The sequence below is a fragment of the Archocentrus centrarchus genome, chromosome 19 (assembly GCF_007364275.1).
Source record: "Archocentrus centrarchus isolate MPI-CPG fArcCen1 chromosome 19, fArcCen1, whole genome shotgun sequence".
NCBI classification, from domain to species: domain Eukaryota; kingdom Metazoa; phylum Chordata; class Actinopteri; order Cichliformes; family Cichlidae; genus Archocentrus; species Archocentrus centrarchus.
In genome coordinates this window covers 10,776,888-10,804,084 of record NC_044364.1, presented here as the reverse complement: position 1 = coordinate 10,804,084, position 27,197 = coordinate 10,776,888, and the positions used below count along the sequence as shown (strand labels likewise).

The 27,197-nt window shown below is 40.4% G+C and overlaps 1 protein-coding gene across 1 annotated transcript; it reads left to right on the top strand.

Moving 5' to 3' along the window:
• The first annotated feature begins 786 nt into the window (after positions 1-786).
• LOC115798778 (tumor necrosis factor receptor superfamily member 16-like) lies at positions 787-25,398 on the top strand. The gene is made up of 4 exons (XM_030755735.1): positions 787-1,098; positions 4,887-5,028; positions 11,625-11,981; positions 25,151-25,398. The coding sequence occupies exons 1-4, from the start codon at positions 970-972 to the stop codon at positions 25,396-25,398; spliced, it is 876 nt and encodes a 291-aa protein (XP_030611595.1). The 5' UTR covers positions 787-969.
• Positions 25,399-27,197: the final 1,799 nt, after the last annotated feature.

Here is a 27,197-nt window from a genome sequence, read left to right as displayed (position 1 = left end):
TCAAGTGTTGAGTCAAATGAACAAGATAGCTACAATATAATGTATTTTGCTTCGGGGATTTTCTGCAAGTGGAGATATTGCACAAACATGACTTTTTGTATTCCATCTACTTAAGAAACCCATAAACATCTCTGCCAGCATTGGAGCCTGTGCTGCTGTGTACAGCACTTTAAACATGTATTGTCATGATCTTAATCAATCATTTTTTCTTTTCTTTCTTTCTTTCTTTCTTTGCCACAGAGATTGCAACAGTAGATACATAAAGGCACCAGTGTTTCTGAGAAAAGCAACCCTCTCATTCCAATTCTCCCAAGATAATAAATAATGTAACATGAGTTTTAAATAGGTCAGATTAAAAAAAATAAGAAAGAAAGACAGACAGAAAGAAAGAAAAATAATTTTCATGTGACTTGATAGAGGATTCTACGATATAAGCATCATTCTGAATAATTCTTTTTCAGCATCAGCACGCTGCTGCACACAGAGGATGTGTACCTGTGTGACTGAGGTGACTTCTATTTTTAGGCAGGGCGCAGACAGCAGTCTGATGGATCTCTTAATTTCAGAAGTTGTTCAAATGAGAATGTGGAGTCGATCTGTTATTGTTTTTTATTAAGTTGGCTTCTTCGACTCGACAACAACAACAACAACGTAATGTAACCATTTAAAGAGCGAGAGCGCTGGTTCGTGTATGTGTGTGCGTTTTGTGGGCGTGGAGAGGGTGATGGGTCCTTCCCTGAAGCCGCTGAGCTGTGCGCTTCTGCCATATGAACGCTGTAGGAAGAAAAAAAAAACGCACGCAGCCGAGAATCCAATGGGTCAGTCTCAGCGAGTGGATTGTGTCTGCAGCTAGTGTTTACGGACTGAGTGACCTCCCGCTGCGGTACACACCTGACAGAGCTCAGTTACTTAGAGAGTTCAGATTTTCTCCAACAACAGAACCAAAAAGATTCGCAAAGACGCGCAATAATGGCAGCAGAGTTTAGCGCAAAGACTTATCCGCATCATTCCGCGTTGCATCCGACGGTTGACCTCCCTAGAAAGATGCAAAGAAGATACAGAGTGTATTTCGTTTTCGTAGCAGTGCTGCTTGGAGCGGTGAGTAGTCTCTTATATAATCAACGTGGGCGTTAAATGTTTGCAATGAACTTCACCTGGATATATTTTTTCCTGTCACACTGTGCGCAGAAACCATGCCCAGCCGCGCATCAAAATAGCCCAATGAGAGGCTGGCTAATAACTGGTGCGTGTGAGGGAAAGTTTTCTCTCTTTCACGTTTTCTCTTTTTTTTTTGTCTAACCTATCACGCCCTTCACTTTCTGAGAAGAAAATTTTCGAAAAATCTGTACTTTTCACTAACTTTGAGTGAGATTTTAAAGTCCCAAACATACCGTATCAAAGGTGATATTGATTACTTTAAACTCTTTTTGATGTGGTACTTGGAAAACGCCACATGTACGTGTCTTTGCACCTGTCCTACCCGCAGCCTTGGCTTGACATTGTAAAGCAGAATGGATATATGCAACAGCCATTCAGGTTGATACTCTATAGCCTCAGTTGCGGATCTGTAGTTCCACCCTTCTCAGTTACATGTGGCTCCACAGACAGCAGGACAATAACAGTGTCACAGTGGGATCTGTGGAGGATCACCAATGCGTTTGGTTTGACTTTGGCGAATTTACTGAGTTTGTGAAAGTTTGCCAGTTATCTCAAATTTGCCTCAAGAGGCTTTGCACTACACACAGAAGGACACCTTCTGTTCTATGATCTGTAGATTCACCTCTGAAAAACTTAATGGGGGAAACTAAGGAAGGATCCTTCTTCCAGGACAGGCAGATGTGCAGCCGATTTACAACACAGACAATAGATGGTAAAATTATGCCTTGTAAACATAAATTAATAACATGATCTGTAGGGCGATTTCCAGGTGATGCAAAGATTCTCACCACTGTGAAGGCCTGGAAGACGAGCAACGCAGACACACAAGAAGAAAAAACAAGCAGATACAGGAGATGGAAATAAACACAGAGGGAGGGAGGCAGACAAAGACAACATGAACATGTGGGAGAAGGAAGACAAATCCACCACCTTAAGGGAATCCATGAAAACTATGCAGTCACACTTTACAGACTCGATCAGTCTGTGGCGTGAGCTTGTCAAGGTTTTGGTTTTTGGAGCGGGCTGCATCACTGATACATGACAGCTGCTCCCACTGATGTGTATGCATCCTCTGCTGGCTCAGCACATGTAATATTGATGGAGTCTGAGCCACCCCGCCTACCCACCCCCTCAATTTTCCTCCCTTACTTTCTCCTTATGCTTACTTCACTTACTTCTTCTCTAGTTGTCTCTCACGTCACCAGATGATGAGTCAGTGTTGTTTGCGAAGACATATGCTGTAATGTCATTGCCACCAAGTGGGCCAACAGCAGTTTAGGATCCATGTCAGGATTAAAATTAGGCCCAGCTTATTGGAAGGCTGGTTTAGTGAAACTCTAATGGCTTAACAAGTACTGGCAGCTGAGGTCCAGAGGTTAAGTGCCTCCAACTGAAAATTGACTGTTGCATTAGTAAGATTGGTTGGAGCATTGAAGTAGTGTGTCCAGATGCTTTTGCGCATTCATTTGTGGGTGTGTGTGTGCGCGCGCGTGCATTTTTACTTTTTTTTTTTCCGCTTCAGGGAAATTGGCTGGCGAAAGTTGAAGAGTGCAGCCCACAAATTCCCATCTAAAAATCTAGAGATGTGCAAGTCAAGCTACAACTTGCTCAGTTCTGTGCATCCTTTTTTTTCCTGTTACTCCAGCCATATGCTGAAATCACATTGCCCTCTAATTCATCTGTTTGCACAGCCTAGCAGACACTAGCGATGCACTTTAATCTCAGTTTTTGGTCTTTGAGTCATTTTGGTGCTGCACCCTCACCTGGAGCTAGAATAGGGTCAAAGACACACGCAGTTACTAAAATGCTGGAACCTGGAGCCATTTCAAAGGTGTCAGTTTGACATTTTGGAACAGGTTTGTTCACATATAAGATTTGTTAATGTGGTTGTGCAGATGTGCGTGAGTTGATGGGTGTGTGCAGTAAATGAGGGGGCAGTTCGGGGGAAGCGGCAGAGTGATGAGCGCGTGCAGTGACAGATGCGATTTACGTTGTTGCGAAAGGTGAGCATGAAGTAAAGCGTGTGCTGCGGTAAAGAAAAGAGAGCGAGGTCATTGAAGTTATGAGGAAGCTATAAAGTGAAACATTTTAGAGGCTTGAAATCACTGCACAGGGAAACTACTCAGGTAAAACTGAGCGTGAAGCTTGAAATGGTGAACGTGAATTGCCTTTATTTCCCAGAGTCTGTCATGTAATGAGAATAAAGATGGATTAGCTGTCATGAGACATTTTTTCCTGGAACATTTAAAATAAAAAGTTCCTGCACATGGCTGAAAATATTCTTGAACATGAAGAGGATGGAAAATTGAATACCAAAGACTTGAAGGTGAATGAACCATAACACTGTTCAGAACAAAAGGGAGTGTGTGTGTGTCCACATGTGTAAAAGCGCACACACACACACACTCACAAACATCTTCTGCCAGCTGACTCAGCGGAGGTGCTCGAGGGGACATTTGATGTTTTGTGGATTTTCACTCTCTCTCTCGTCAGTAGCATTCCACGCACACCTGAACCCTCACGCCTGTCAGGCGATTGCTCCTCCTTCACACTTTTCCATCCATCAACGTACCCATATACGTGCACCCATCCCATCCTCAAACTACCATGACAAATGTAATGGCCATTCTGACTCGCTTATGTGATAAGATGCACTTGTACAGAATTCCACTATTAAGACACAGTTTTCTTTTCACCTCTCAACTGAGGCAAGCGATACACTTGCAGACAGCAGTAGAAGGTCCTAATTTCATCGGCTTAAAAATGCCCCCATCGTGTATGTGGGGAGAATGAAAGACAGACATCTCTGTGTCAAAGGGCAATTGCTGGTTTTATCCATGTTTGCTTTAGAGGTCAATGTGTGCAGAAGATGGTGTGAGAAAGCAACGATTTAGCTATTAGACTGAGCTATTATATTAAAAGGCCATGCACACTCTCAGGCGTGAGTGCGCAAGTGCGCGCACTCATGCATTTATGCATAAGCAGTGGCACGCACAAATGTCTTTACCTCTCAGCAGCTTTGATAATGCACTCAACAGGTTGCTGTTTGAAGAATGTAGACAAAACCAGCATCGTGAGGATGGATGATTTTGTGTGCTGGTACTTTATTAATGCCTGCACAGCTTAGAGCTAAAATGAGTCTTACATGTGATTGTTGAAAAAACAAAAGCAGGACCTCTTTGTGACCTTGAGTTACAGGTCCCATGTGTCGAAATACACATTTTTTTTGTTTTTCATTTGAATACTTTTAGAAGTAAAAGAAAACTTTGTATTTCACAATAGCAGAGGAAACAGCTAAAGTTCCTGGCACGTGCACAGTTTTGTGTAGCTTTCCCATAAATCATCTACAGCTTTTTTAGATTTTTTCCTTGTCACTTTCTTGCAGGGTCCTCAGTGGCCTCTTGACTAAACTAGTTTTAGTCGTCCCAAAATAAACCAAAGCGGACAGTGAAAAGGATTTCTGTTTTATTGAGTATTGTTTGCTTTCTCTTTCTAATGCTCTTTCTTTTGAAATACTTGTGCTTCTTTATTGCCTGATGGCTTTTGCAGCCAGTGGCTGGAAAAACACTCTTTATTTGAAGTGCTCTTGTTGCGCAATGTGATTTCACTTGAGACAAAACATAAAACCTTTTGTAAAATCATTTTGCATGTGTTTTTGCACTGATAATCTCATGTTTACCTGCTGAATGTAAATGACATTTGCTAACGATGCTGCTGGCATTCGGCAGGTTGGGACTCTGGCCAATAAGGACACATGTCCGTCAAAGCAGTTTACAACCAATGGAGAATGCTGCCAGCAGTGTGCGCCCGGCGACGGTGTCATCGTACCATGTGGGGCCAAACAGACTGTCTGTGCTCCATGTCTTGATAGTGAGTATCACAAAAACAGTGATGTGAACACATACACTCATATGCTTTCCAACAGTAGTTTATGCAGGATTGTAAATCAGTTGCAATTGTCCTTCAAATTTACATTTAGAAATCCGACATCCTGTTGCTAAACCGTGAAACAGTGAATAATTTCTGGCACAGTTATGGCCTTCTGTAGTTTTTTGAAAGCTAAATTTTGTCATTAGGATATTAACATCTTAAATAAGTTCTTTAATTTTGTTTCATAGTAGTATAGCATGGGTGTGTCTCTTTTGCTTTTGCCCCCTTTTGTCCCATTTTAAAGCTTTATTTTTTTGCATGTTTAGTAATACACATTTATTAATATTTTCCAGCAGAGTACTTGTAAGTAAAATAATCTCTTGCTACAACATTAAAGTTGCGTATAAATGAATTAATCCATAACTATGTCCCAGTAAAATATTGCATATGATTCTACACAGGCTGGACTTGCTCCGGTGGCACTTTTCATCTGTATTAGGGCACAGGGGTGCACATTTTCTACACCAAGGTCTGATCAAATATTCTGATTTCTTGTGGGACTCATGCCCTGTCTGTGCAACCCATAACTTCTTGAGACTTTATTGATCTCACTCAGCTAGCTACCACGCTCCTAATGACAAAACAAACATGGTGATGTGTAACAGTACCATTTACCCATAGACTGTATATGAAAGATGGAGCTATGCCTTCACTCACTGGTTTGTGGACTTTGCTTTAGAAGCCTTGACTTGACCTTTTCTGCCATTGACATGTCAGCTTTTTGAAACCAGAGGTCATGTGTGAGGGCTCGATGCTGGTACAATAGCAAGTTTTTAAGCTATTTGAGACCGTAATCTCATGAGCAAAGGGTTTACAGAGGTCATAAATCAAATAAGAAATTGGATTGATTTCTGCTATGATTTGAGTTCTCTTTACAGCCAAATGAATGCCACCTGCTGGTCATTAGGAATAAATGCAGGTTTAAGGCTGTTCAAACCTGGCTGCTGCTTCCAACTATTATAATTAGTCTGTTTGTTTACAATATTACACTCTAGCTTTGTTAATTTGCTAATGCTTTCTTGTGAGAAATAAACACACAGCAGAGACTGACTGGAATCCAAGCAGGATTTTGATTTTGTTTCAAACTGAAAACCTACAGCTGCAAAATCTCCCAGTTAGATCACCCAGCAAAACAGACCCCAACGTTAGCATGAATGAAATTTGAATATCACTGTTATGAAACCACAGTGTTGTATGCCAAAAAGCGATAGACTTATTGATATGTTTACATTTAATGTAATGTACATTTAATATGTTAGACTTATTCAGCTAGATGTCTGGAAGTAAACTGGATGCATTCAGCCTGCCTCGTGGCCTTTACCATGTAGGGAGAGAGGCTGTGTTGGACTGAAAGGCTTTCTGAGGACAGTGATGTTGAGAGGATGCAAGAGTGGGAACAGCTCCAAATGTTGCCACAGGGAAAAAAAAAAAAAAAAAAACTGTAGTGGAAGATATGTAGTGCATCAGATAAGTTATGTCACAGTGGATTCGAGAAGTATGAATGATGACTGAAGAGCTCAAAAAGACATTTAAAGTCGACTCAGTGTTTCTACTTGTTAGCATAGGGAAAATGCAATGGCATTAAATGTTTTTAAAACTTTAGAATTTGAGGTCAGCTTGGACCTGCAGTGGACAGGGTTGGTCTACAGCCAGAGTTTTTCTTGTATGAATTCCCTAACCGTTCTGCAACCAGGCCAGGAAGTAGTTGTAAACTTCCCTGAGCCAGTGGAGGATGGTAACCCATGAGCCAAGGAGGCCCACACTCAAAATGCTTCAGCCTTTAGGTCACGAGAGAAGTCATGAGAACGTGGATGTAGATGATCTATTTATTTAGGATTGTGGGTCTTCTTTGGGAAGATGTATGCGTTTGTAAGTGTTTCTCAGGAGAAGAGTCGGTCTACAACTTATAAATTACTTTTGTGCATAAAAGCATTTAGTTCTGCTTCTTGTCACAAATTATCTTCTGCTCTGTTTCTATTAAAAAACACTTCTGTTATCTGTTTAAAATTACTGTTATTTGAAGTGTCTTGAAAGATAATAATTATAAGTCTTACAGTGCTTGCTCAAGTAAGGCGTGAACAAACAGATGGTGACAAGCTCTGCTCCGGCTCATAAAAAAAAAAAAAAAAAAATCCAAGCAGATATCTCATCATGTGATGACACCATAATGATGTTGGAAAATACAGCCTGATTACAGCTCGACTATCAAACCTCCTACTTTAATATTTGGTCATTCCCCACACACTACCTTGAACAATTCTTGGTAATACACCAAAGTTTGGTTGGTGGTTTCTTTTTTTTTTTTTTCTTTTTACCTGCCCCAGAACCACAAATTTAGTAGCAAAAGCTAAGAAACAAATAAAAAAGACTGTCTGTCTGTTAGTATATTTTAGTAACCTTTTTATGGGACTGACATGAACCTGTGTTTGTTTTTCTTTTCACAAGATTGTTTTGTAAAAATATGTTATTTATTGGAACATTTGCAGCAAGGGCCTAATCACTGTTATATTTTGCCACTGTGGCAGCAAAGTCAGATCAGAGTGTAGACTGTGCTGTATTATTAGACTAGGGGAAGTTTTTGTGTGTTCACATGCTCCTGGCATGGTCCCATGTTTCCCTTCCTCAGAGACACTGCAAAAAAAAACAAAACAACCCAAAAACCTGACGAGCTAAATCTCAGACTCTGCAGACCTCAGCCAGTGTGCTCAGTGTTAAAAGTTCATGACAGTACAATTAAGAAAAGACTGAATAAAATAAGGCTTGTTTGGAAGGGTGCTAAAAGTGGCTCTGTAAACCACTAAATCATGGGGTGTACTTACTTTGTTGAATCAATAACGATACAGTGTAATATGCCATATGTTATTGTTCCCCTTATAACTTTTACCATGACTCTACATCATATAAATAGCCATCTTGTGCTTATTTAATACCCGTTTACTGTGTTTTGATTTTTATGCAGCACTGTGTTACCTGTGGGTGTCTCTCTGTGTTAGCCCTGTGTCCACGATGTATCTTACCTCTTGCCCCATAAAAGCTGGCACAGGCTCCAGCCCCACTGCAGCCCTGAACTGGATAAGGGTTAAGAAAATGGATGGATGGATACCTGAAAACATCAGCAGGAGAAAAGCTTACAACTGGCTAACAGAATTTTAGCATTTAGCATTCAAAATTATTAGGAATTTTGGCTGACAAAATCTTTCATCATTATCAGTGTGAACTGCACATTGTCTGCAGTAAGCTGGGATTCAGAAAATTAGGCTACTGGAGATTTTACAGGTTAGCATTAGAGTTTTAGGTTGTCAACTATGAATTTGATATCAAGGTTTTGCAATCACATGACCACTAACCACACAGTGTTAACTTGTCTGCCACTTTTGACATGACAGTGTAGGGTTAAGTGAATAAGGCCTCAGTCACACAGGCCTGGAACCCGAACATCTGGCAACCACCGGGAAAAATGTCTGTTTCCCAACCGGTTGCGAGTGATTGCTGGAGTTTGTGGCAGTCGCTAAAGCTACAGTCACACAGGCCTAGAGACTAGTCAGTAGCTCCCTGGCAACCACTAGTCGCTAGGGGAAAAATGTGTGTTCACCAATCAGTGGATGAAAAATTCCTTGCAATTGCTTTGGTTGCTAGGGGATTGCTGTACATGCCTGTAGTTTGCATGGAACACATTGCCTTGTCTGCAAACACTCACCCACTGCTCACCAAGTGGTAGTGATACTGAAAAGAGTGACACAAACTGGAAATGGAGATCGTTTATCTTCAATGTGAAAGTTTCACCTTTTTTTGAAACTTGTCTGCGGCGCTGAGGCACATTTACTTTGAACGTCCTCAAAGTTTGCTTCACACTTTTTCAAGTTTTGCTACCATTCAGCTAGTAAAACTCGGCTAGCAACAGTCAGCAATCTCCAGGAACCCCTTGCCAGCTAGTTGGGAAATGCACAAAAAAAGAAGGCAACAGAAACATTGTATTTCCTGATCTTCATCAGCTTCCTCCTACCATATATCATCTGAAGTGTTGTTTCAGGCATATTGCCTGTTTTTATTAGAAGCTGATTGCAGTGATCTGTTTATAAGGCGCAGGCTTCATTTAGTATGGCTAGTTAACAGGCACTTGGCAGAAATGCTAGAAAGAATGGCTAGTCAAAACACACTGAGGAGTTTGGCTGAATGAGCAGATCAGTGGAGATGAAACAGAACAAGTACAGCTGTACAACTGGAATGGAGACAAGGTGAACTTCTCAGCCAGCAGTTAATGGTTCGCACACACGCACACACAGACACACACAGACACACACACACACACACACACACACATACAAACATGTCCAGGAAAACTCCCACACACTCACATGCATGCGTGCACACACACACACACACCGCAGTAGCAGCCACAGAGGATAAAGTCAGGAGTCCTTTTATGGGTGTTGAAAAGGGATTCAGTGTTAGACAAGCAGTGAAAGTTATGATACGATATGCTGAGCCAGGAAAAGACTGTCTGTACTCCCCATCCCTCCGCCTCCATAACCAACCCCCAACCCTAGCTCTTTTCTCCATGCTGCAGGCTAGTGTTATTAATGTATTGACTTGCATTATTGATGCATGGCATTATGATAATGGCTCTGAGAGCACTCATGGGGAGGGGGTAGTGAGGGTAGTCTGAGAGAAGGAGGGCGTTATAGGACATAATGGGGGTGAGGGGGAGAGTGGTGGCGGCGGTGGGGGTGGTGGTAGGGTATCACTACATGACCGGACATCAACAGGCCCACATAAAGAGAAGGGACAATAGTCCACTTCTGAAGGCATAATTAAACAAAAATGTGAAGGATCCACATTTGACACCACCAGTTTAAGGCAGAACTGCACACACAGATTCATCTGGTTCTCAAATGACACGACCTTCTTTTCTTCTCTCCGCCTGTCAGTGTCTATCTTTCGTGATCTCTGTTGTAATCTCTGCATCATCAGAGCATTTGCCAAGGTTGGTGGGCCAGTGACGCAGCCCAAAAAACTTGATATGCTAACAGACACTGAACTGCAAAGGGTCATGGCAGACCGCATACCAAAAACCTTCAGTCTCCTACCAGAGACTAGTTTATTTTAGTTTGGTTTAAAGAGAAAAGAAAACTGAAACTACATTAATCTGCAACTATGTTTATAATTGCCTAATCATTTAAAATGATTTTAAGCCAGGATTAGGAATTTTGATTCCAAAATATTCAGTATCTTTAAAATTATATCTTCACATCAGATAATTGCAATTTACACATTTTACAATCTTGCTCACAAAGCAGTTAGTTGTGAATGTAATCACCTATGTTACAGCGCAGAATCACTCTGTGCCAACGTTTATCTCTGTGCCTTATATTAAAATATGTCTATCAGAGCCGTTTAGTTCCTCTTAGCTTAGGGTTGCAACCAACAGCTGTTGTTCATCTTCAGAGGAATATACTGACCTTCATATTTGCTCTGTACAATACAAAAAAAATTGGTACAATGCTTTTCCAGTTTCCAGTGTCAGGGCACGGATTATTGATTTTGTTTGAACAAAAACCTCTTGATTAAACTTGTTTAGTTTATTAGTCGGGGACAAACTGCAAATCCACAAAAGGCTGGAAATAAAAAATAAATACACATTTTTGACACAATGTATACAGAATATTTTCAGCATTTCAGACAAATTCTTACATTATTCTCTCTCACACACACACACACACACACACACACACACACACACACACACACACACACACACACACACACACACACACACACACACACACACACACACAAGCTGCTCTTACAAATGGGTCTGCTGCATAATTTAGTGGGTTTCCCAGTTCTCTATCCAGCCGAAATACAATTCCATAAAACATGCAATATTGATTGCGTCCTTTGCAGATATATCTGTCCTAGGACATTTTGCAGATATACTGTACTACATAGCATTTACAAAAGTGTTAATTTTCTAAAAACACCTTTTCTTGTTCCAAGTGACCTGTTTGCATGCACATACACACCAGGAAAAATAACCTTATCGCTAAATTCCTGTGTCACTGCTTGATTTTAGAAAATTTGATCCACATTTGGTAAATGAAACAAACTCATCCTGAGATAACAAGATGAAATCTTCTCAACAAGAGCAAATCACAGCACCAGTTAGTTGAATATTGCTGAATACTAAGTCATTCTAACTTGAAGTGTTTGACTAGTGCTGACAATGTGGGCAATAAGAGCACTGGATTGGTTTCAGATGCAGGGGAATAAGATTATATATACATACTTCTTTGAAATGATCAGTCAGTGTTATCAGTAACAAGGTACTGGAGAATATCAGCCTTGTTGACTGACATCAGTCTATTTACAGGGGCCAAATAAATGTGCAAAACTGAAAGACTATTTTCTTTTTCTCTTTTTTTTTGGACTTTGTCAGAACTCGTAGACTGTATGTGCTTTTAGAGGAATGCTAAACAAACACCAGCCATCCTTCTGGCAGATAAAAACTTTGTCAATTTTCTTCTCTTTTTATTTAGGTGAAACCTTCTCAGAAAGTTTCAGTCACACAGAGATATGCCAACCCTGCACGCAATGTACAGATCTATTCCGCATGGAAACTCCCTGCACTGACTCCACTGACGCCATTTGTGTGTGCAACTACGGTTACTACCTGGATAGAACCACACAGAAGTGTCAACCCTGCACTAAATGTCCTGAAGGCCAGGGAATGTTGTACCGCTGTGAGGATGACCGTGACACAGGGTGTGAGAATTGCACTGGGGACACATACTCGGACCAGGAAAGCTCTTGGAATCCCTGTATTCCCTGCAGTACTTGCGATGATGAGATGGAATTAAAGGCCTGCACCCCCTTCAGTGACACAATTTGTCAAGGTAAGAAAAGTAGTTCATATTTTTATTATAAAGTCCTCTGGATCAAAGTGTACACGCATGCACTGTCAAAAAAAAAAAAACCCAAAGGTCCACGACGTACTCTAAAACAAACGATCTTGGTGCTTCTTTATATACGTAATACACTGATTGTGCAGGTTCATTTAACTGTAACTTTCTTTACTCCCTTTCATGCACTTCATGTTCCATGTGAAGTGTATGTGTACAGAAAATGTAAGGCTAAAGTCAGTAGTCTGTTAGCTTTGTTCACACTCACCGGCCACTTTTGTTTGGTACACGTGTTCAACTACTCATTAACACAAATATCTGCTAAAATCCAAACTGAGCAGCAGAATGAGGAAGAAAGGGGATTTGAGGGACTTTGAACATGACATGGTTGTTGGTGTTGTTTCAGAAACTGCTTGCTTTACAAGGATTTTCCCACACAAACATCTCTAAGGTTTACAGAGAATGGTCTGAAAAAGAGAAAATATCCAGTGAGTGGCAGTTCTCTGGGTGAAAATGGCTTGGTGATGCCAGAGGTCAAAGAAGAATGGTCAGACTGCTTTGAGCTGACAGGAAGGCAACAGAAACTCAAATAACCACTCGTTACAACCAAGATATGCAGAAGAGCATCTCAGAACCCACAACACATTGAACTTTGAAATAGATTGGCTATAGCAGAAGAAGATCCCACCGGGTATCACTCCTATCAGTGAAGAACAGGAAACTGAGGCAATTCACATGCACTCACCAAAACTGGGCAAGAGAAAATTGGAACAATGTTGCCTGGTTTGATGAGTCTCAATTTCTGCTGCAATATTTGGATGGTAGGGACAGAATTTAGTGTAAATTTAGTGATATATCCTGATGCATCAACAGTTCAGGCTGCTGGTGGTGTAATGGTGTGGGGGATATTTTCTTGGCACACTTGGTACCATCGTTTAATCACCGCAGACTTCCTGAGTGTCCTTGCTGGCCATCCTTTTATGACCACAGTGTACCCATCTTCTGATGATTGCTTACAGTAGGATAACATGTCATGTCACAAAGCCCAAATCATCTCAGACTGGTTTCTTGAACATTACAATGAATTCAGTGCACTCAGATGGCTTCCACAGTCACCAGATCTCAATCCAGTAGATCACCTTTTGGATTTGGTGGAACGGGAGATTCACATCATGCATGTGCAGCTAACAAATCCACAGCAACTATGTGATGCTATCGTGTCAATATGGACCAAAATCTCTGATAAGTGTTTCCAGCATGTTGTTGACTCTATGCCATGAAGAATGGGTCCAACGCAGTATTAACAAGGTGTACCTAATAAAGTGGCTGGTGGAAATATTCAGCCTTTTTTTTCCTAACTTACAAATATTGTCATTTATACATTTACAGCTGCATAAGGAACAAAAAACAAAGGTTCAAGATACCTGACAAAAGCTAGGTTTGTGCGTTATCTAAAGTAACACATTATTTCTGAGCAATCACATTGCTGAAAAGTTTACATGTGTCGCTCGTGATTGTTTAAAAAAAATTTAGATTATTATTTAGAATGCCTAATGCTGAGGGATGAGGGGTCCATGAGACTGTTTTCCTTTAGATTAGAAGGAAAAATGAAAATGAATCCAAACAGATGTGTTCTTGTGATAAGGCCATTCAGATATTTCTTTTCTAATAAATGGCTTTGTGAGGCGACCTTGTCTAAATACTGAGCAAATTTATCATGAACTTCTGTGCAGAGTAAAGTTGAGTGATGGACTGTGTTGCCCAGGGTCAAGACGATGTGAATGGGACAACGTGAGCACATATTCGCTGTCCAACACTGAATGAAATGTACAACGCACTTGACATCCACTTTGTCAGCCTCATAATCAGATCATCTCACTTCAACACTATGCACATTGTTAGCCCATCGACCTAAATGCCACAGTGAAGCTGGTCTCGTTGTCTTCAGCAACTCATCCCATAGAGGGACACAAAGACCACACTCTTTGTGTGTTGAGGGTTTAGAAGAAGGTCATATCTCTGAACAGGGCTCTGAATTTCTTTTATATCATTGCACCCTGTGGGTATCACACTCCAAATCAGGAATTCTGTATGACTGCAGTCACTGCTCATTCCAATGATCTGATGCCTCACAGATTAAATCAACGCTTTTGTGAGGGTGACAATAAAAGGAGTCTGTTGATCAGCCAAGCAGTCTGTTGAGAAAGTGGTGTGAAGGATGCTGTTATCACAGTGCTGAACACAGAGCCAGTTTGAGGCTAAAGAGAGCCTTTTGTACCTCCTCTCATGGTGCTCATTGGCCTGTGACAGTTTTTGGTTTAGCCCATGGTGCTAAACCATGTAGAATGTGCTTGATATATTTATAAAGGGAGATGTTTTTTTTTTTCTCTGTTTAATCAAAGAATGTATGCTTTGTCTTGAGTACTGCAGTGTCCCACTGGAGTATTTGTGCAATTTTAGATTTAACTGTTGCTGCATTAGTCTGTTTAAGCTGGACCAACACTGTATAAGTCAAACTGGGAGTTGACCGGTGAAAATCAGCATTGGATGGCCTGTGATCTTTGGGTCTTCAGATGGCACTGCATTAAAAAAATAGGCGTAATTCTGTCATGGAAATCACTGCATGAGCTCAGGAACACTTCCAGAAATCACTGTCTGTGAACACAGTTCGCCGTCCCATCCACAAATGCAAGTTATAGCTCTGTCATGCAAAGAAGAAGCCGTGTGTGAACATGATCCAGAAACACCACTGTCTTCTCTGGGACAAAAGCTCATTAAAAATGGACTGAGGCAAAGTGGAAAACTGTTCTGTGGTCAGATGAAATGAAAACGTGGACACTGTGTCCTCCTGACTAAAGAGGAGAGGGAGCATCTGGCTTGTTATCATCACTCAGCTTAAAAGCCTGCATCTCTGATGGTGTGGGAGTGCATCAGTGCCTATGGAAATGGCAACTTACACATCTGGAAAGGCACCATCAGTGCTGAAAGGTTTTAAAGCATCACATGCTCCCAGCCAGATGATGTCTTTTTCAGGCAAGGCCTTGCATATTTCAGCAAGAGACTACAACAGATGCAGTGTACTGTATCTACTACAGCAGCATGGCTTTGTAGTAGGAAGAGTTTTGTCAGAATTGAGGTTGTACAATGCTATGGGTCATACATGTGGCAAACCAAACTGGAGCAAGACAGGCACAAGGGCAAAAATCCCCAAAATAGGGAGTCAGTTAGAAGTTAAACTGACTAAAAACAAAAAGAAACTATAAAAAAAAAATACACAAGGAAAAATGTAAGTAAAACACAACGACACAAGGAGATTGCAGTTAAAAAAAACAAAAAAAAACAGGCTGGAATATTTGACTCTGAGTCTATGAGGAAACAAAGACAGTGGAGTGGGGTTAATGTCCCCTTTCAGTGAACTGTGCTGAGTGGCCAATAAATAAGTAACATTTAATGCAGAATACCCAATACTGTGACCAGTCATGAAACTGGCATGTGTGAAAACATAAGCAAACAAAAAAAAAAAATATCAACACAAAAGACTAAACAACCATACGGTGTCTGCTAGGCTTTAAAAGAACCTGAGAAAATATAGACAGAGAAGATTATTTAATAAGGCAAAGCAAAGCAAATGCAGAGACAACATGTATTGATGTGCCGTGCTGCTATTAAAAACATTTTCCATTGAGGATGACGCTTTAAGGCAGCTTGAATTAGCTTGTGGTCTGAAAGGGAAGGGTGGTGTTTGGAGAGATGATTCATCTGAGATCAAGATACAAGGAGCCAGAGCCCCAATACAGAAACATCCTTTAGATAACAAACAAAGCATGCATCATGATGAATGTGATTCCGGCATAATGACGTACAACCCACTGTGTATGGGCTTTATTGTCATATGTTATTCCTCACTTTAACCCAATCATCCGCCTTTTATGTCTAATGTAATCTTTTTACCGAAGCAGAAGTGTTATCAGTGCTTACAAATCTGTAGCACTGCCAGACGTCCACATCCATTAATGTTGCGGAGTCGAGCGACACAGGCCCGAAGGGTAAAGTCAGGAAGGTGGAGGGAATGAGTGGAACACACAGACCACTAAGGACAAGTTGTAACTCGAGACACTGGAGACATAATTTAACTCAAGGTAGAAGCACCAGAACATCAGCTTGATAATACTGGAGGTTATAGCTTAAAGAGAAAACTGGATTTTCTGCTTTATTGTTTGGATTATATCTTCATTCTCCTGTGTTTAATATAGCAAGATACAAACTCAGCTGATATGTGGGGTGAAATACAATTTCCTTCAGTTCTAGCTCCAAGGGGATTAATGCTATGTTTTGTGTCTTAAGGGGAAAAACTCACTCTCTTCTTCTATCTCTGATGGCTAAACATGGTAATAGTGACCAGACTTTGTCAGCGTAGACGCATGGAGGGGAAGATTTAAAGGCAAGATGCTTATCTAAAGAAGTGTGATATGACTTCCACTCTTCTGCAGGCCAGCGAGCAAGGCCAAAGGTTAAAGGGCATGGGAGTCTTGTATGTGGCAGGGGTGTTTGTGGAATGACCAGGCAGTATGAGTTCCCCCTAGGGATGTGAAGGGAACATGGTATAAATCCCCACAATCCTTTCAGGGGTCACAACAACAGTGGGGCTAGTAAAGTTAATTAAAACTGATACTGATAACCATCCGGACAAGGTGACATCTTCTTATGTGCATTACTGCAGTAGGAAAATTAAAAGCTCACCCTTAAGTCCCAAATTTGATATTAATATAATGAGAATAATAGTTGCATTTGTTTCTCTCATTTTACTCATAGTGCCTACAGCATTTCTAAGCTTAGTTATAGATGAGACACGACATGTTAAACACAATCTTTCACTAGACCTCAATTAAAATACATTTGTTGCCTAAATCCCTGCATGGGACTAAGAATGCAAATCATTATCACAGTCCTGAACTTTGTACAGCCAACATCCCTCTATTGTAGCACTTAATTCACTAATCCAGGCAGTTTATGTTTGTCACGGCAACTTAGGATTCTATAAGGAGACGCGGCTAGAATGGGTGGCTTCAATTACTCCTGTCAGAGATGCAGAGGTTTGCTTTGCTGAGCGCAGATTTGGATGGTGTTTTGAGTATGGAGAGGACATATGATGTGGCTAACAGGATTGGTTCCAGGGCAAGGCCCATCAAGCTCAGAGAAGGATGATTTCAAAATGCATCATCAATAAGATAATGCAGCCACATTAACGCAACTTGGCAAGGCCCCTTTTATACCTTGGTTAAAGCTGTATGAGTAATGACTGAGCATGATAAAGTACTCACTGCCTGTTCTTATCAGCTTGAGGTTTTGGCTAAAAGCCCTCAAGGTGGTGGGAGACAGAGGTTTTGCTCCATGACCCTGTTCTTCCCTGAGATTGCAGTCAGGACTGACGGGACATGCTGTATGCATCAGCCAGAGCCTCGGATTCTGGTTCTGTGGCAGCAAGGGCAACAAGCTGTGTTTGGCAGGACATATGCAGTTGTATTATTCATGCACATACATGCACAAAAAGAAACTTCAAAGGGTTACTTGAACATGAGTCACACACACACACACAGACACACACACAGATCTGGCAGTAATCCAGCAAGCACATCATTCACCCTTCTCAATGTCGATGCCTTATCGAGAACTAGATCACATTTTTTGGGGTGCTTCCTTTACCCATGCTCCACCCTTTTACTGAGGTTGTTAAAAATAACTTGGTAGTTTTTCTCTAATCTTAATAGCAAACAAACAAACAGCAAAGGTCCCACATGTCACAATGATTCCTCTGGCAGAGGAGTCAATGAACTGACTGACAGAACATTAATCATCCGAGATAATAGGTGGAAAGGTGAAGGTTTGTGTGCTTTTTGAGACCCTCTTTTAATCAGGAGAAAAGTCAGTCACTTTGACTAAGGTTGTTCTGGCCAAGACAGTCAGCAGCACAATTTAACAAGTTAAAGACGTGAATACATATGATGATGGTTTCAGTAGAGAGAGCACAAAAAGTTGGGGAGGTGGGGCGATTGGACCAAGTTCACTCGGGTATTGATAGGCGAGCAGGAGGAGGGAGCCTGTTTCCTTCCGGAGTTTGGTTGACTTTAACGATTGACAGGCCGCCCTCCAGAAATCAGAAAGCGCAATCTGCTAACAAGGACCATGCACAGCACTCAGGGCCACACCAGTTTAATCCAGTGAGGAAAACAAAGAAAGGGAAAACACAGAGAGACTGAATGAGAAAAGAAGGGAAACTGATGAATCTGCTGAAGGGACTCTTAAATTCTGATGAATTTGCATGTGGTGTCACTACATGTAACAAACAAAAACACTTCCTTTGCAGTGAAGTATCTTTCACATGAATTTATGTTTTCTTATGTACATTTTCCAGCAATATTTTATCTTTTAAATTTCTCAATACAAATGAAAAGGCTTTTAGTATTAGAACTGACTTAATAGTGTGTTTTGCTGTCACTGTTGATCTTCTGAGCCCAGCCTGGTTCCACACAGTTGCTGGAGCATCAGTGCTGACATACTAACATCTCGTGTGTTTTTGCTTTTTAATAATGAAAAATACAAAATAATAATAATCCCCTAAACTCTTCAGATATTAAGTCTGGAGGAGTACTTGCATCACTTCAACATGTGGCGGTACCTAATGACTGACAGGCCTGTGCTGTGTTATTAGAAATTCTTTATTGTCATTGCACATTTCCATGCTACAAAAATCTGTTTCACAGCAGCATAAATGAGAACAATATATAAATTCCACAAGCATATAAATAAGACCGAGAAACAAGAACAGAAACAAGAAAATAACAACAAATAGAAATAAATATAAATAGCAACAAAATAAATAATGCAGGCCTCAATGTCCATAAACTGTGGATGCTGAGTGTGAAGTGCAAAGTCCAGTAAGATACAAAGTGTCAAGTCCATGCTCTGACTTACAGCAGAGCTTTTTCAAGTACCTTGGGGAACACCTGTTTCTCCAGCAATCACCAGACTGTACATGTACAGTACTGTGTCCTTGTGTTTCCTGGATCTGTAGGCTGCCTCATGATTTTTGGTTATCAACCCCACCACAGCTGTGTCATCTGTAAACTTCAGTGTGTAGTTTGTATCATGAGTGGGGGTACAGCAAAAATGCTACTTTTTGAAAACGGAGGCACTGGCACATGCGCACTATGGTTGCGGCTCCTATATCCACACTGCCAACTTGTGGCCCGGCAGTGGGAACTGCAGCATTTTCAACATCTTGCGTTTCCGTGTAAACGGAGATTGTTTCTGAAATGTTTCGGACTGAATGTGTTACTTTTCAAACACCGTTTCCACTGAAACTGTTCTCGTGTAAACAGGGTCTCAGTCTCCTCAGACTAGAAGGATGATGAGGAGTTGATATGTAGGTCTTAAGAACAAGGCCAGGTGGTCTGACTCTTCAAGGTGGGGGGCGGGGGGCCGGGCAGACTTTGTAGGCACCTTTGTAGTTGGTGTAGACCTAGTCCAGTGTTTTTCCATTTCTTGTACCCATATGGATGTTTCTGTGGAATTTGGGTAACACAGACTTCAGGTTTGTGTGATTAAAGTCCCCTGTTACAGTGATGAAGCTTATGATTGCTAAGCTATGACTGGACAGTCCTACTGTGAAGGAGGAGCTTAGTGAACAGTTGGTTCCGGTCAGCATTTGACAGACAGATAACGAGCAGGAGACAAATGGGGGGAAATCAATGAAGGGGAAAAATGCCATCAACATTCCTGATTTCCTGCATCCAAGGCATCACCACATCATTAGCTGTGAAGAATCCCCAACCCCAGTGACTAAACAATTCACTGTCTTTGTATTGCACAGTCACTCATTGTGTTTCTATAGCTTGGTCTCCTTGCATCTACAGGCCTCTATCTCTCTGAGCTGGGCTGTATGGCCGCAGTTGACCTTCTCTTTTTAACCCCTTTGGTCTCTTCTCCACACAGTGTGAGCATTGTAACAATGAAGGAAGTTTTAAAGTTGACTGAGTCTTTTTCTTTGCTGCCAGTGTGGGAATGACTCACTTTCCTGCCATCCCTCCGGAATTTGCCCTTAAGATTCCTGGGAAAGCTTTCAGGGGTGATTTTGGCATGAGTGAGCAATTCTGGTGGCAAGGGTGACCACAACACTTGCGCTTTCGCTCGTGCGGCTTTTCATTGCCAAAAGTTCTGCTTGGAGAGCTTTTGTCCTCGTCAGGATTTATTGCATGTGCTGGGTAACTGTGTCTCTGCCAAGCCAAGCCTCTTTCTCAGTGATATTATCTTTAAATCTGTCTCAAGCTGAATTATTGCATTGTGGAATAAAAAGAGAAATGAATGTAATTTCGTTGGCTCATTTGTTGCAATATTTCTGTCAGTTTGCGAAAGAAGTGAAAGAAGCTTTTCTACAATTTATGGTTTTGAAATTCTTCACAGATGATAAAATGACATAAAAAGATTTGCACTCTCTGAAGAGATATGGATTTTGTAAAAGCACATTTTTAGTGTAATCAGTGTAACTTATTAATCCTTGACCACTAATGATTTATAAATTATAATTAGCCGCTTTAACAATGTCTAATGAACCATTTCAAATCCTTCACAAAACATGCTCTTATTAATGATTTTTATTAAGGAAGCATACCTGAACCAACAGCTACAAGAAAATCAGAGAATGCCCTCCCCCAGAAAAAATCCAGGTGGTTCTTTGTGTGACTGTTATTATGACTGTGTGAATAACTGCATATTAAATATATACTGGTTTTCGCACCTTAAGATTCGGTGGAAATTTGCACCCTCAAAACTTTGAAAATGGAGCTTTTGAATGTGTGTTAAACATTGCAGAAGATTTTATTTTAGCCCAAGCCATGAATTTTCCTAAAACTCACTAAGTGTTTTTAGCGCTTGACCTCATTAAACCATGAGTGAAACTGAACATAAATAGCTATTAAATATGTAACTTAAAAGGGAGTCAAGATTGGACTCCAGTCTTCATTCAAAAGTTGGGAGTGTGCCACCTCTACCCCACCTCTCTCCTAATGTGGACTCTTTCACTGTAACCTTTTCTGTGCAGTTTTAACAACACTTGCATATGTCATTTCAAAAGGTGGAAAAAAAATTACTGGTCTGGTTGTTTAGTTTGAAGACTTGTTTGTGTATTAAGGGTAGAAATCTGCTAATTGAAAGCAACTGATTGCTAAACTATACAAGAGAAGATGCATTAGCATGAGATTATTACACTGGAAAGCAAATAGAGAGCTGCAGAAGAGAAAGAGAAGCAGAACGCTAGCGAGAGTATAGGAGCAGATGCTGAGAATGCGGCCTGGTCGATAAAAGCGATGGAGTTACTCCTCTGCACTCTCGGGTTTCTCCGGTTGACCTCTACGAGTGCTGATCACTTTCTGCAGCAGAACAGTCACACACATACACAGTGGCACATGCGCGCACACACACACAGAAGGACGCATGCACACACCCTGTACATTTGTGGGTGTGTCTAAGGCATGTGTGCAGAAAGAGTAGATGGGTTGTGTACAGTAGGAAGTGAGCCCGAGGCCTAAAGGCAAAAACAGAAAAGAACAGATCAACAAAACAAGAGTAACAGCATTCTGCAGTATTTGTTGGTATTCCTTTGTTTGTGCTTGTTATAAAAATTGTGATGGATGTAATGAATAATATGAAAATGTCCTTTAATTTAAAAAAAGGCATTTGAGGCTTTGTAGTGCAGGGACTTGCAGGTGTTATTTCTGCATTAATGCAATTACAGAAAGAAAAAAAAAAGCCCCTCCTGTCTTTTGTGACTAAATCACAAGTCAGGCTTTAAAGTATACGGTGTTGAAACTGCAGCAACACCTGTTTGCATGAGTCTGCAAGTGGCTGGAATGACTAGTTCAGCTCAGGTGTGGCTGCCTCAGTAACCTACACACACACATTCACATGAACACGCACTCCTTTGAACACAAGCTACATGCGCAGTCCTGTTGTATCTACACTCATGTAAGGGCACAGAGCAACAGGTTCTTTTTACTTGCTTAATATACACAAAAGGCTGGATTTCCTGTCACAAGTTAATCATTATCAGACAAAGCCAGCAAGAGAAATCTGGTAATTTTGCTGACAACCACATAATGCTTAACAATAATATAATACATGTTTTGTTATATTACAACTGACTGAGCCTGTTTATTTTCTCATCTATCAACTTTTGCAGTTTAATGACAGGCGACCGGAGGAAGAGTATCAGAACGCCCCGGTTTAATTGTGAGACAAATTATTTACTTATGAGATATAAAGACTGAAAATAAACTGATAAAGATGGGAGAGAAAACAAAATGATGCCAGTGAAGGGATTTGTCTTGCTATTGTTGCTTTCCACTGACAACTCAACAGCATGAGAGTGCTGCCTACATACACAAATGAGTGCTCATCATCCATGTGAAAACCTAAAATATTAAGGATGGTAATAACAATAATCAAAAAATCATCAAATATGGATTATCACAGACTATCATGGATTACCCAGGACAAAGGCGTCATGTTAAACACTGTGTTTGGGCTTTAAGTTTGTTATTTAGCTACAGTAAGTTTTCTGTATATTCTTTATTTCATATATTAAATTTGACAGATGAGTGTGAAGAAAGCATGTGTTTCTCACGCCACCTCTTCATATGCATTCTGTTTCTTAGGCACTTCATCCACAGATAAAGGTCTGTTGTATCTGTTGGATAAATTCAGAAACTTATCAAAAACCACAGGCCACACGATCAATTCTCCAGAAAAGATATTTAATCTGCTTGCAAGAAAATTAAAGGAGCATGTACATCAGTACAAGTTCAGTTCGTCCTCTCCTCTCAGTCATTCTTATATGCACTTGAGCACATGAACAGGACACAAGAGTGCGCATAAACAAAGGAAGTAACAACAACACTAACATCTTTCAATGTTCCGCTTACAGCGGTCTCTAAAGGGACAAAATAATATGATCACACAGGCTTCCTAATTATCCAGGCTTTCCAAAGCTTATTGAACTGGATGGATGATGGGCTCAAGCAGACATAAAACTAGGTTTCAGCTCTGTCTCATGCTGACGGAAGTGCTGTTTCTTGAGGTGGATATTGTGGCAACTCCCCACAAAGCCACAAAAAAAAAGCATTATATATGCAAAGTTCTTTACAGTTTATCCATTTTGACTTTAAATGTGACAAACGAAGCTAGAAAATATGGGAAGAAAAGCATGAAGACCAGGAATGTTGCGGCTTGTTGTGGAAAGTGGTTTTTAAGGTGTGTTGTGCTGTGTTCAGTGTGTTAAAGCATCGGAAGCTTACTTAACAGCAGCACGCGGCTTTTTGAACTAAGCAGGAGGCAAACGCTGGCAAAGAACCAACAAAAACAAGGTAACAAAACAAACAGGCGTTCAGAGCACTTGTGAATACCTAACATGGTAAAAATACTGCACACAAACAAACTATTTGCTGTGTGTCAAATGTCAAATGAATCTGGCATCAAGAATTACAGGGCAGCCTGTTTCCTGATAGCCTTTGGGACCTAAAATTAATGATTAAGAATGGTGGAAATAGCACAATGACTTGATTGGATGTTCAGTAAATTTCCATTACCATAAAGTGCCTCCTCAAATTTTCCTTCATCTAAAACCCCACAGCAGCTCTGTACATCGATCTAATTAGCTCTCATTAAAAATGTTTTCACCTCATAAGTAAAAAATGGTTGCCTTGCACTCAGTAGCTCTCCGAGGTATTTAGAACCCTTGGAAACCAGCAGGCTGATTTCCTGTCAGTGCTGTGAATAACTATAAGTAAGTGACAGGCGAGGATAGGTTTCCGCATCCGCGGTGAGGAGCGAATGTGTCTGCTAATGGTCAGAGGAATGTGGGGAGAACTGGATGGACCAACTTGCTCTTACCATCATTAATGGCTCCCTGGGGAGGGGGGTATGACAAGGTTGTTGGAGTGCTTGTTCTGTTTGTCAGCATGAGAAGTATTTATTGTTGCACTTGCTGTGGTGGAAAGAAGCAAACGGTAAAAGGTACATGGAAATATGTGATCTGCCAATTTACTGGTCATATCTGTAGCTATATTTAAACTTTACATATCATTTTCAGTCATATTGGACAGTGTGAATATCCTAGTCCAAGGGGTATCAAACAGTGTTCATGTCTGTCCATCTGCTGCTATTTATGGAAAAACACCCTTGGCCTGGATGTGTTTGTTTGCTGACTGCTGCCATTTGTCTGTTGCAAAGCTGCACACAGTTAAATCTGTTTAAATCAATAATTGAATTTCAGCAGTGAATAGGTGAGTTGGTGCTCCAGAGAATTATAATTTCACAATGCATTTCCACTCCAGTTTTACAGGGCTATCCCAGAGCTCTCCAGCTCTAGGTAACAAATTTCCCTTTAGTCTTGTCTTTGAACTCTGTTCTGTACATGTAAACAAACTACAAATATATTTTTATGATCCAAAACTTTTCTGGTTCAGACAATGATTTTACAAATTTGTCATTTTTCCCATTGAATGCCAGTAACTAGTCGTTTCCATTTAGGTTTTAACCTTTTTTCAAGCTGTTTACTGTTCAAAAACAGCCTATAAAAAATGGTTAAAAAATGTTCAATTGCAAGATAAAATAAGAAATTGATGTACCAAAAAAATCTATTTGTTCAGATCAAACACAAAATTTCAAGAGTTTAAAAGAATTTGCTGAGGTTTCAAGAATCCTCTCAAATATTGCACCATTTTCAATCAAACACTCCAAGAAAATTCTAGGGGCAAAAATTCATTCTAAAATCTACAAAGTTTAACAGAAATGACCTGAGGAATGGCATTGTAACCATTTCCAGATTGATAGATGTCAGTGACTTTGTTTCTCAGCTGTTTCTTTAGATTGTGGTAGGATCTGTTGCTTTTTGAGATCTTTTAGCCTACTTCAATTTGTTGAAATTTCTGGCTGTTGAAACTGGCAATTATTCTATTTAAATGGTAAATGATCCAAGGGGTCAAAAATAAATGTTTAACCAAACTTTTAATTTCTTAATTAAAAACTTGCCTGTTAGCACAGTGTTGTTTTATTTTCACATATTCAAGAAACTCAAAGAATTTCCCTCTGCTCCTATTTGTCCTTAATAGGTCCGGATATCACAGAGACTTCCACTTTTGAGCCCTCCGCGGCCACTTACGAAGACTACACGTTTCAAGATTTCCCACCAGAGATCCCTGCGGACAGCAGCACCAGCATCACCACCACCACCACCACTAATGGTAATTCCCAGCAGCGGATCTACCAGGGTCTGAATGATAAACTCATCCCCATCTACTGCTCCATCCTGGCAGCTGGGGTTGTCGGCCTTGTGGCCTTCATCATCTTCAAGAGGTGAGAACAAAAAACGGGTGAAGCAGGTTTAGACACAGCTGCTGTATTATAAGCCAAAAATAAGTTACAGTTGAGCATTTTACAGATAAGCATGAAGACTTTTCAAGTGCTGGTGGAAAGACAAAAAAGTCAGCATGCTGTGCAAAGTGTAAATAAAAACCAAATGCAGTGATTTAAAAATCTCATTCTTTTTATTCACAGTAGAACACAGAAAACATATCAAATGTTTAAATGGAGAAAATGTACAATTTTTAGAAAAAAAATATGAACTCATTTTTAATTTGATGGTAGCAACATGCTTCAGAAAGTTAGGACAGAGTCATGTTTACCTCTGTGCAGCATCCCCTCTTTTAACAGCAGTCTGTAAATGTGTTGTGTTCCTGCATTTTTAATACCACTGTTGTCAGGTCTTTATTTTACAATATAAAACACCTTGAGGTGACTGTTGTGATTCGGCACTATGTAAATAAAACTGAATTGAACTGAACTGAATCGAGGGCCCGAAGATAATGGGGATCCAATACTGATCTTTGACTTTGAGATACTGTAGGTGATGAGATATTCAGTGTTAAGTTTTACCTTGTGGAATATTATTCTGAATTTGTTCCACAATTTCTAGACACAGTTTTTGCAGATTGGTGAACATCTGCCCAGCTTTCCTTCTGAGACACTCTGCCTCTCTAAGATGCTCTTTTTACACCCAGTCATGTGACTGACCTGTTGCCAATTAAACTATTTCGTTGCAAAATGTTCATCCGGCTATTTCTTTTTAGTAACACTTAATTTTCCAGCCTTTTATTACCCCTGAATGACCCAGGAGCATAATATATATCGTATTTTTATTGTCATATTTATTTCTAATCTTCATCTTTCTAATCTGGACCACAGGGTAAATACTTAGCATTCATAAAAATGTGGCTTCATCCCAGCGATTCCAGGGAGAATTTTATGAATCCATTTTGTCTCTGACAAGTGCAGAAATGTAGAAATGCACCTGTTTGAGTCCTTTATTTGCTGCTCTACATATGTGTGTTATGGTGAGAACTTAACCTTACTGTACCTGTGATTAAAAAGCTGATGGAAAAGAGAAAACACTTTAGGTGGAGTGTACAGTGTGGTAATGAGGTGGAGACATGTGCAAAAATCATATCTGATTAAATTTGGCCAAGGTCATCTGCTTTAAAACAGTCCTTGAATGTTCTGTATGTTCTGTTTTTCAGTATGAGTCTCAAACATACTAACAGCACTTCAATGTATTTTTTTTAATGTGTGGAGTCAGAACTTTGCAACCACATATTGTTAAGTGGCCAAAATCAAGATGACTTTCACCTGTGCTATGTGGAGATCTGTTAAAGTATGTTTTATTTTTATATTTGCAATAGAACAAATGTCGACCTGAGAATGTAACATTCTCCCAAAATGGCTAGGAGATGAGGGGAGCATTAATAATAATGTGTCTGGGTTAAAACTAATAACATTAATAAGAAGATATTAACAGGTTCAGCTTAAAGAGATTGATGAACACTGATGTCTATAAAGACACCAAAAATGAAAGACATCAGCGTGCTCCAAGTGCTGCTAAACAAGAAAAACCCAACCGTTTGTTAAAGCCACATGCTACTGAAGCTGGCCCACTGGAGCTGGTTTACTCTTCTCGGATTTTGTGCTCTATTGGTAAGTCAATGTAGCTGTACTGGCTCCATAGGAGAAAAGGGATGCCACCTGAGTTAGGGAGAGAGCCAATGGACGCACTCACACAACACAGTAGGCCTATATGAAAGGTTCATAACCTAATTAAAGGGG